The 11607-nt window shown below is 47.7% G+C and overlaps 1 protein-coding gene across 1 annotated transcript; it reads right to left on the reverse strand.

Annotated features, from left to right (window-relative positions):
* Positions 1 to 27: 27 nt before the first annotated feature.
* On the reverse strand, positions 28 to 10833 carry LOC123115250 (uncharacterized). Its single transcript, XM_044536459.1, has 7 exons — positions 10396 to 10833; positions 6730 to 6930; positions 6148 to 6630; positions 2722 to 3165; positions 2413 to 2595; positions 1522 to 1754; positions 28 to 478 (listed from the first exon to the last, which is right to left on the reverse strand). Exons 1-7 carry the CDS (start codon positions 10747 to 10749, stop codon positions 199 to 201), a joined length of 2178 nt encoding a protein of 725 aa, XP_044392394.1. The 5' UTR covers positions 10750 to 10833; the 3' UTR covers positions 28 to 198.
* Positions 10834 to 11607: the final 774 nt, after the last annotated feature.

Below are 11607 nucleotides of genomic sequence, written 5' to 3' on the forward strand. Positions count from 1 at the left end.
TGAAGAAACTTGTAAATGCTTATTCTCTTAATCAAAGAACATATCTATAGGTGTATAACTATGGCTCATGTTATCCACATGAGTATTTCAGGGCATGTATCAACAGGCTTTGAAGTTTAACAAGTTGCATACGAGTATCTCACGGCCACATACGCACATACAAGTTTCTTTATTAATTTTGTACATCAACAAATGACCTCACAATTTCGATAATTTATGTGTGGGGTCTGTGCTGAACTTCTTGATGTATTCATAGATGTGTTCACTGATCTCCTGTGCTCTCTCCTGCTGGATGAAGTGCCCGGCACCTTTGATCACCACCACCTCGTCGAGCATGGGCACGTCTCTCTTGAGCCCACCCTTGTGTATGTAGCCTTTGACTCCTGGGTGATGGTATGCCAGGTCGCCGTCCCCGACGATGAACTTGGTCGGCACTTGCACTTTCGCTCCGGTCCATGGCGCCATCAGCTCCCAGTTCCTGTGTATATGCATGTTCAGAGATTACTACTATTTCCTGATGCAATCCTCTGTGTACTGAGAATACTTGTGAGCATGGCCAGCGCCACGATATCCAGAATCTAATCTACAGTTCATGTCAGAAATCCATATTTATGACACAATATTCTGGAGAGGATTTCAGAATCATGGTGAATGTCCACACAAGCATTATCCATGTCAGTTAGTCATGGCATCTTGCTAACTGCATTCCATGCGGGTTTTGAGTTCATATGCTCGATACAGGAGTAAGATGATGAGCAGAACGATAATACTATGCCATCATGAAAATACATTGTCAATCCAACATATCTGCTCAGAACACAAAACATAAACGAATTGTTATGCACTCTTAGGCATGTATTCCTATTCCGGAACTTGAAACACACAAGTCAAAGGCAAAATGTTGCCACCATGATCTCTTATTATCAGTCATGGTTTTCGAGTTGCGACTCATGCGAGTCGCTCTGGGGCAGCGACTCGGAAGAAGTCGAGCCTGCGTTGTGACTAGTCGCGACTCAGAGTCGCGAGTCAACACTAAGCTGAGTCGACCATATTTTTGCGACTCATAGACTAGTCGAGCAACTCGAAATCCATGTTATCAGTATACTATAGTCTGATGCTCTATGCTACACCTATATAGTATTGCAGTTATTTTGAAAAACACGGTAGATCTAGAATACTCCCTCCATTCCCTTATACAATGCCACTTCATATTTTTATATCTAACTTTGACCATTAATTTTACCAACAAAAAGTGAGTTATATGCCATAAAAAGTATTTCATTGGATGCACATTTCAAAGAACTTCCGATGATATATTTTTGATGACCTTTAATTCATATTTTGTTGACCAAAATTACAAGTCAAAGTTCGACACGAAAACGAAGTGGCCTTGTACACAAAAATTTGGGGAGTACATGTTTTAGAAATCTAGTATACGCAGAAAGGCTGTATGATAATGTGGCATGAATGAGTTACGCAGATGAATGGTTTGATTTTAAAATAAAATAAATAAAGACTTACAGGTCTAAACAGCGGTAGTAATTAAGGCCACCAGCGAAGCCAGTTTTTGCATATACACTTGCGAGGTAACTGACATCCTCCTCAGAGAGCCAAGAAGGCAACGTTATTTGCTTGTTGCTCGCCTGCATTTTTTCGAGGGACATAGCAGAAGAACCTGTGGTTTGAACAGTTATTGCCATTTTGAAGAACCTCTTCAAGTCAAGACTAGCGAACTGTGCCTCATATCCAGGTTCCTGCCAACCAATGTGATACTTGTATTACAAGTGATGAACTGCAATTTGGACTTGAAAACCAGTTGTCTGAAACTTTGATTGAGAAGTATGGACTTGAAAAAGAGGAGCCCAAGTTTGAAACGATGCAGAAATGCAACTAGTCTAAATTGTGGTTTGAATTATCAATAAATTCCTCACATGTTGTCATTGATATACTACAATATGTTCAGTGCTCCATGCCAATACATTTATTTTAGTAAATCCTTAATTACAATTGATGAACTGCAATTTGCGCTAAAACTGAGAAGCTAGCTCTAGACAGGAAACTGCTATAGCAAGCAAAGAAGGACAATTTTATAGGCACAAACTAAACCAGACCCCTGGAAGATCAATTGACATGACAAATTAACAAGACTTTCATATCATCTGTTTTCTCCTCTTTGAACAAGCAACCCTATGCCCAATCAGCCATTTCTTATCTGAATTTGTGAAATTACGGTGAGCCAATGCCCTCCCACACCCGAAATGGATAACAAAAGAACCATACTAGTACATAGCAACTATAGAAATCTCAAATCACCATGCCCCGATTTAGGCATTTGCAGCAGGTTTCCTAGCTCTGGTCCCCGGATTGCTCATAATACAGCGGCCGAACATTGGACAGGAAGCAATCCCGTACCTGGAATTTGCAGACGTAGTAGTCGTCGCCGTAGGCGCGGCGGAAGTAGTCGACGGGCTTTGCCGAGGGGTGACGCGGCATGAAGGCGACGCTGAGGTTGACGAGCGCGCGCACCCGGTCCGGCCGCAGCAGGCAGAGATTCCACGACACGATGGCGCCCCAGTCGTGCCCCACCACGAACACCTTCACCGCCGGCACGCGTCAGTCAGTCAATCAGTCGGCGGCCACCGCAGGTGGGTCTCCCGGCTCGGAGATCTGGCGGGAGGGCGGGGGGGGGGGGGGGGGGGGGGGATCGGTTGGGCGGGTTACCTGGCGGAGGCGGAGGGCGTCGAGGAGCGCGACGAGGTCCCCGACGACGTGGAAGGCGGTGTAGGAGGCGGGGTCGGGCGGCGCGGAGGTGCCGCCGTAGCCGCGGAGGTCGGGTGCCACGCAGCGGTAGCCCCGCGCCGCCAGGTGCTCCATCTGGTGGCGCCACGAGTACCAGAGCTCCGGGAAGCCGTGCACGAAGAGCACCGTGGGGGCCGCGGCCGAGGCCGGGCCGGACTCCGCGACGTGCATCGTGATGCCGTTCGCCTCCACCTGCCGGTGCCTTATCTCCCGCGCCGCCGCCGCCGCCGCCATGGTCGGACGAACCGGCCGGGCTCTGTCGCTCTTAATCGACGGGCGTGTCGTGCCGCTTTGCTCGGGTGACACTGAAGCGGGTGGGGAAGGGTTGCTGCCTTTTGACTCTGCCGACGTATTTTTTCGAACACGCTACCCAACCGCTCATATACACGCGTATAGTGGCTAAATTTTGTGTTTTGACCCTTTTTCAAAACGTATTCGAGATCTGACCCTACTTTGCAAAAAATTTGGGATCTGATCCTTTTCTTACCGCCAAAGCCCCTGACGGTAAGCTATAACAGCCTACCGCCAAGGCCCCTGGCGGTAGGGTATAACAACCTACCGCCAAGACCCGTGGCGGTAGGTTTTTTTTTCTAAGTATAGAGCAGTGTATGCTCGCACCTACCGCCGAGCACCTACCGCCGAGCACCTTGGCGGTAGGGTTGTGCAGTTTACCGCCAGCCTGTATGGCGGTAGGTGTGTTTCCTACCGCCAGAGGCCTTGGCGGTAGGCTGTTATACCTTACCGCCAGGAGCCCTGGCGGTAAGAAAGGGTCAGATCTCGAAATTTTTGCAAAACAGGGTCAGATCTCGAATAGGTTTTGTAAAAGGATCAAAACACGAAAATTTGCCGCGTATAGACTTATTCCTATAAACGCACACACGCACATCCTACTCTTGTGAGTATCTCGTCATCGACGGAACGTCTCTCACTGATCGCCGAAAATTCTGAAATAAATATAGAAATAAATGCGAGCACCGGGACTTGAACCCTGATGGGCTGAGGATATCACAGTCACTCTAACCATTTAATCACAGGTTGGTTCGCATTTTGATGACAATTTTAGTTGTTGCGAGATGGCAATTTTTTGCCAGCACCAGCAAACTTCTTGTGGACTACATAATTGCAGTGGAGTTGTCATACTCACTAACTAAAATTGTCATGCTCATCTAACACAAATTATCATCAAAACCATTCGCAAATGTCATCTTCTCCCAGCGAAAGACTCAAAATCGGTTGCCAACAATTTATAGTTTATCAAAGAAAATTAAAGTTAAAATAATGGACAACATCACCCCAGGCAGTACATGCTTGTAATCCATCACCACCAGTTTAGAGGGTTCGAATAGTCAGTCAATAGCTCTCACTGAAAGAGACACAAACTGTCAAGGTGCGAAAGAAAATCAACAGATTAGGGGACACAAACTCTCACAAGGCATTCCTCGGTGCCGGTCAAGATTTCGTCGAGGTAGAGAGAGACCGGAGAGATCTTATTCCAACACGTTATAGTCGCCGCCGCCTCATCGATGTCGCCAGAGAAACAAAACCTTACAAAATACCAACAGACCCCTACTCCTCTTACCATCAACGAGTCCACCCGACAGGGAAGGGGATGGGGCATCCTCAAATATGGTTCTCTAAGTCAGGGGTTTTCTTCTACAAGTTTGTCTCGTTAGCATTGTTATGGTGTGGTTATGTATCTTGGTGAGTAACGCTACCTCCACGAAAGCTTACGAGGATTTTACAGAGTGATTTTGGAAGGGCCCGTAAAACTCCTGTAACAGGCCGTAGTTTTAGTATTTTTGTATCTTGGTTTACCGTCTCTGGTTTCGACCAATGAAGGTTGGCTAGATTCAGCTTCATCGGGGTGCATGTGAGAGTTCTATTCCTCAAATCCATCTGACTATCCGTTATTGCAGATGGTCTACATCGATGACTTTTTGGCCGCTGCTTCTATAAGTTTCTGAGTTTAACTAGTTCACTTCGCCAAAGACAGAGGCTCAGAAGCACGAGGAAGAAGACTCCGGCACCCTAAAAAATGATTACTTTTTTCGGAAACACTAATGCCCACATGTGTGAGTGTTTGCATCTCGCCCACAAGTATGGATCCGTGTCCGTTTGTGGGTGCACGAATCTTGGCATGTTTGTGTTGCCACATAGGATTGGGCTGGTGTGTGGGCATTCATCCGGTCGTCCACACGTCCGTTTCACCACACGAAGGGGCCGGCGTGTGGACATTTAGCAGTTCGCCCACATGCCAGATTTCACTCACGCACAAGGACTGATGTGTGGGCATTTGCCATCTCGCTCACACGCCCGTCTCCTCTCCCACACTCAAGCTGTCAGTTGTCATGTATTTTGCAGTGTACATGGCAACTGCACTAATGTGCTTGTAAGCAGATGTCAACCTTTTTTTTTTACCCAAACATGTCAGTTGCCATGTGTTTTGCAGGGTACACGGCAACTGCCCTAGTGTGCTTGTAAGCAGATGACAACTCTCTCTTTTACCCGAACATGTCAGTTGCCAGGTGTTTTGCAGGGTACACGACAATTGACTAGTGTTAGTAGGTGGCAACTCCTAAAGTTTTCAAATCATGGCAACTGTAGTAAATAGACTATACATGGCAACTGCCTAGTGTTAGTAGGTGGCAACCCTTAAAGTTTTCAAATTATGACAACTATAGTAAACCAGACCATACATGGCAACAACTGCAGTTGTCCAAAAATGGCATCTGGCACTTGACCCGAGATGGCAACTGCAGTTGAGCAACCATGGCAACTGCAGTTAAACGAACATGAAAGAGGGTCCAGACCATGGCAACTGCGGGCGCGTGGTGACTGTCACACGAAACGTGCGGGACCATGAGATAGGAGGCCTGACGTACGGGCGTGTGGGCGTTATCTATTTTGTCCACACATAGGTATGTGAGAGGGGACCGTGAGGAAAAATAAAGGCGTGTGGGCATTACTTGTTTTGCCCATATGTAAGTGTGTGGGCTGATCTTTTTAAACACCACACAAAACGTGTGGGCAGACCTTTTAACACCCACACGTGCGTCCTACTTTTTTCAACTTCTGTAAGTTGTTTTTATGTACTACTAAGCTTATATATGATCACGTTTGCCCTTTTATAGACAAACAGTTATTAGTAAAGAGTTCTGACGTGACCATGCATACGCATGGGCATACAGAAACAGAGCTCCGTCGATCAAGCAGAGCAATTACTATTATCCACGGTAACTGATGCGATGAATTGACAGGCCAGGCCAACGAACAACCAATGAAAGTACGAAACGAACGATGATCAAACTGACAACACACGACGAACGATCGATTTTCAGCTGTTCTTCAGAACTTTGCGATGAAGCTGTAGATGTGGTCGCTGACCTCCTGCGCCCGCTCCTGCTGGATGAAGTGGCCGGCGCCGGGGACGACGACCAGCTCCTCCAGCAGCGGCACGTCCGCCTTGAGCCCGCCCTTGTGCAGGTAGTCCTGGATCCCCGCGTAGTGGTACGTCAGGTCCCCGTCCCCCACGATGAACTTGGTGGGCACCGTCACCTTGGCGTCCGCCCACGGCGCCGCCAACTCCCAGTTCCGGTCCATGTTGCGGTAGTAGTTGATGGCGCCCGTGAAGCCCGTCTTCTCGAACGCGGCGGCGAAGTAGTCGATGTCCGCCTCCGTGAGCCACGGCGGGAGCGCCGCGTCGGCGTCGTCGCCGCCGCCGTCCTTGGGCTCCTTGCCCGCCGCGCGCTCGCTGAAGCGGTCGCTCAGGATCCGCGTCATCAGGTGCCTCGCGTGCGCCGGCGCGAACTCCTTCTCCGCCACGCCGGGCTCCTGCACCACGTCGCCGTTGGTTAATTCCCAGTCGCCATGCATGGTGCAGAGTAGAGTAGACAGAGCACGTATGAGCAGGGGAGGAGATGAGCAAAAGACCTGGAAGCGGCAGATGTAGTAGGTCGGGCCGTAGGCTTGGTTGAAGTAGTCGGTGGTCTTGACGGCGTCGGGGCCGGCGCGGATGAAGACGTGGCGCATGAAGGCGACGCTGGTGTTGACGAGCGCCGTCACGCGGTCCGGGCGGAAGAGGCAGAGGTACCACGCGATGATGGCGCCCCAGTCGTGTCCCACCACGAACACCTTCAATCCATCCATGCATCCATCAGAATCAGATCATGCTCAGTAAATACATTTGCAGTTACCCGACAATTAAAAACTGCTAGTATTGCTCATCTACGGAACTCGATCCGATTGATTTGTCAATTTGAGTTTCCAAGTTCTCAACGGTGCCTTCATGCATACATCTGCCCACATATCGGTTCGTACACTTGAGAGAGAACCAACTGTACGTACTCCTGTGCACATGTATATCCATCATCATACCAAGATGTAGTCTAATGGAGTAGAAAACAGATTGTTCAATCTTATCCCCTGCATCAGTGATGATCGGCACATTATTCTTCTCTCCTTTTTCTCGAGAGTACATCAATGGCGTACCTTATTTTTATAGAAAACAGAAAGAATATTTACAAGATACCAAGCCAAGATGTGAACATCTGATTGATAGAAACCCCACACCCACACCAACTATAACACACTAGATCACTCTCTCACAAAAGGGTCTAATCCTCCTACACCAAAGCCAGCTATCCTCCAATCCTTCACCTCGAGCAACACCAGATCAGCCAACTGCGGTGGTGGGCCTGTGTTCGTGCAGTCTATGAAACACCCTGGCGTTCTGTTGCTTCCACAATTGTGCATGGCCGGGACACTAATGGCGAGACGGAATAAATACACGTGCATGGCCGGGACACAAACAGTATAATACCACAACACTGTGCAGCTGTACTAATAGTACGTACTATACGATGTGTACAGCACATGCCATTGCACCACTGTGGAAGATGCCTCTGACAGCCCTACTTGTCTATACTTCTTTTTTAAAATTGATCGAAAGAACGTGGGCTGCCAACGTATAAACTATAGGATGTTTGTACGCCATTTACTTAAACTCGTGTTATGCATTCATTCCCTCTTCCAGCAGGGCCCACACTACATTCATTTCTACGACAAGTAATTTCGAACGGATGGAATACATATTATCCTTACTTGGCAACAGCGTCTGGCCACTTGTCACAGGGCAAACAAAACGAAACAAGTACGCTGACCCCCAAGCACGGATTGATGCTTCCATTGAAGCCAAAAAGGAAAAAGAAAAATACATATCAGTTGATCTAGATATCGTTTAAAGAAGATCACTCGGTCTATCTTCTCTTTGTACATTCCTTCTTTTTGTGTAGTATATATAGTATTATTTCCGTTCGGAAATACTCGTCAGAGAAATGGATGTATCTAGACATATTTTAGTTCTAGATACATCTATTTTTATCAATTTCTCCGACAAGTATTTTTGGACGGAGGGAGTATGTACTAAATACATTTTTTTTCTATAAATTTATGGAATATGAATCCTACGTTTTCCCCATAGAAAAGTTGGTTATTCTAGCCAATCTTGTAGTACAAATTTTGGAGAAAATGACTATACAGCACTGTCAAAAATTGGAAGATGGGGTACTTCACATGTGTTGAGACACTCTACAACCTATACATATAGAAGGACAAAACAACAAGCAAGGCATCCTTTTCCATCACGTGACAGATCTGAGTAGCAGCAGCAGCCGCCTCTGCATTGTCAACGAAAGAGAAGGAAAATACTACGTACTGAAAAGAAGAAATAAGATTTGCTTTCAAGTTGATCGCACTCATGAAAGTCACATTCCTGGTGGTGGAAAGAAGAAAAAAGGGACGTCGATATCGCTGCTTACAAAAGATCACTTGATCCATCTTCTCTTTCTGCATTCCTACTTTTTATGTGCACCAAGACCTAAAAAAAGTTATATAATAAATGTACGGAATATGAATCCTACGTTTTTTCCCCATAAAAAAGCTGGTTATTCTAGCTACTCTTGTAATACAAATTTTGGAAAAATCACTCCCTCCGTTCATAAATATAATATGTTCTGTTCCCTCCGATCCAAATTGATTGCCACTGATTTAGTGCAATGTGGTGTGCTAAATCAGTGATAATTAATACGGATTTGAGGGAGTAGTTTTTCTTTCTGAATTAGATGTATATACACGCGCGTTTTAGTGTGTATGTGCACTCATTTCAATCCATATGTATAGTTCATATTGAAATATTTAAAACATCTTATATTTCCGAATGGAGAGAGTATATAGCACTGTCAAACATTGGAAAAGGGAGTACTCCTACTTCACATGTGCTGCTACACAGAATGACAAAACAACAAGGCACCCTTTTCCATCACGTGACAGATCCCACTAGATGAGCAGCGGCAGCCTTTTCCATCACGTGGCAACGAAAGAGACGGAAATTACTATACTACAAGAAAGAAGAAAGAAGAGTTGCTTTCAAGTTGATCACACTCGTGAACGTCACATTCTCGGCGGCGGAAAGGAGAAAAAAAGGGACATCGATATCGACAGATGGATGACCATAACTCGGACCAGCACACAATTTAGCAAAAAGAGAATAATATGTGGTTTCCATTTAGCAAAAAAGATGCACGTCGACTCTTTTTTTGTTTAGGAAAAGGACGCTCGCACTGGATTGAAGCTGTCTTTTTCAGAGTCATCTTTGAGATAGGCGAATGAAGTCCAAGAATCACCTCATGTAAAAATTTTGCACAACCAAAAGTAGAGAGATGTCCACCTATTGGATTGCGTTCGATTCGTTTCAGCTGGTTAATTTTTAGTTATTTTGATGGTTTTTTTAACAACTACCTATCTTTTCCCTGATAAACAATCAGTCTACTAATAACGACTTAGCGAGACCGAATGTAAATAATAAAGTAAGCATATGCAGGGAGGGGGCATAAGGCCTTGTACAATGCAAGTTGCTTAGGAGAGGTGTTTGAAAAATAAATTAGGCTTTCTTTAATTAGGCATCTCTTAGGTAGAAATAGGCACTGGTGCTTCAGAAAAAAAACCCAATTAATTTTTCTAAGCACAATCTTAAGCATTTAGAATTGTACACGGCCTAAAGAGCACAGTACAGCTGGTACAAGCATGGTAGCACGCTTTCACATGGGAGGATGCGAATTTATTGTTGTGTGTCCTTGATGCAAACAGAGAACTCAAACAAGTACACTAGTACCCTATGGAACAGAGCAAGGAGTACTCCGTGGTATCGCACAGTTCACGGCTTTTTCTTCCTTTGGAGTGGACGGTTCACAGGTCACCGCTGTAGAACAACAGGTCACGTTTGCCACTGCTAGGTCAAATTCGTTCGAAAAGAAAAGAAAAGAAAGCTTTTTCCCATTCGCTTGATTGATGCTGGTTCGTCGCACCCGTGACTGTCACATTCTCGAGCGGTGACGGGTTGGAAAATGAGAGACGGCGAGATGGATGGGCCAATGGATGGAACGGAACGGAACGGATAGCTGCTCTATCCGTGAGAGTGAGACGGACCGCGACCCGCACCCAACGGAACGGGACGCCGATGGAGCAGCAGCGTGGGGGGGATGCGATGCATGACTAAACTAATCACTACTTGACGTGGCTTTGCTTGACCTTGACGCGTACCTTGCGGATGCCGAGGGCGTCGAGCAGCGCGACGGCGTCGCCGACGACGTGGAAGGCGGTGTAGGACGCCACGTCGGCGGGCGCCTCCGTGCCGCCGTAGCCGCGCAGGTCGGGCGCCACGCACCGGTAGCCCCGCGCGGAGAGGTGCGCCATCTGGTGCCGCCACGAGTACCACAGCTCCGGGAAGCCGTGCAGGAACAGCACCGCCGGGCCGTCCTCCGGCCCGGACTCCGCCACGTGCATCGCGATGCCGTTCGCCTCCACCATCCGGTGCCTGATCGCCGCCTCCCCCGCCGCCGCCGCCGCGCCGCCCTGAGCCTGCGCTGCCTCCACGCCGTTCACCGCTCCCGCCATCCTCTCTCTCTCTCTCTCTCAAAAGCAAGCTAGAGCTAGGCGTGTGTGTGTTGGGTTGGGTTGTGTTTGCGGTGGACACGGGAGCGGGGCGGCCGGGTGGTATTTATGCGGGTGCTGCTGCTGTTCGGCGCCGGAAGGACGAACGTGCACGTGAACGGCTTCAGTGTGAAGACACACGAGGCGCCGGAAGTGGGAGGGTCAGACTGAAAATGTGCCACTCTTGACTGACGTGCCCCCTGACGCACTCGCTCACCGCTCACGGCGCGACGTGGGAACTCTCGATCCGCGGCGCCACTCGAGCCGGCCGGCCGGCCGGCCACCGGTGATGGGTTCAGTGCCACAAGATTCGTCTTCGCCAGCTTTCCGGGAAGGCTTTACTTGGATTTCTACGTCTGGTGTAGTATGCTTGGATTGCGAGGATTTCAAGATTAAATTCGCAGGATTTCCACGGATGCTCCCACGCCTATTCTTCTCGCTGGAGTGGAGTACGCCCTATCTGACGTAAATGATAGTACTATACAGTAATAAAAATTGCAATATCTTGTGGATGCCCATATTGATTATAAGAGATTGTGGAAATAAAAGAAATCCTTGCAAGAGTGAAGATGCTATCTTCGTGGAGGGGTTGATTTTGACAAAGGACAACCATGCAAAATCGTGGTTGGTAAAGGGAGTAGACGTTCGCCCGCAAAATAAAATAGACGTTGTATGTTTTGCCGTCGTCACAAATCGATCTAACCCAAGTTGGCTCTGGCAAAAGCCGCCTCCTTTGAGGTTGCCGGGACGGTCTGGATGCTGGGCGGCGGCCCTGGCGGTGGGAGATGTGTTGATCTTGGGCAGATAGGGATGTGGGTGGTT

The sequence above is a fragment of the Triticum aestivum genome, chromosome 5B, assembly GCF_018294505.1.
Source record: "Triticum aestivum cultivar Chinese Spring chromosome 5B, IWGSC CS RefSeq v2.1, whole genome shotgun sequence".
NCBI lineage: Eukaryota > Viridiplantae > Streptophyta > Magnoliopsida > Poales > Poaceae > Triticum > Triticum aestivum.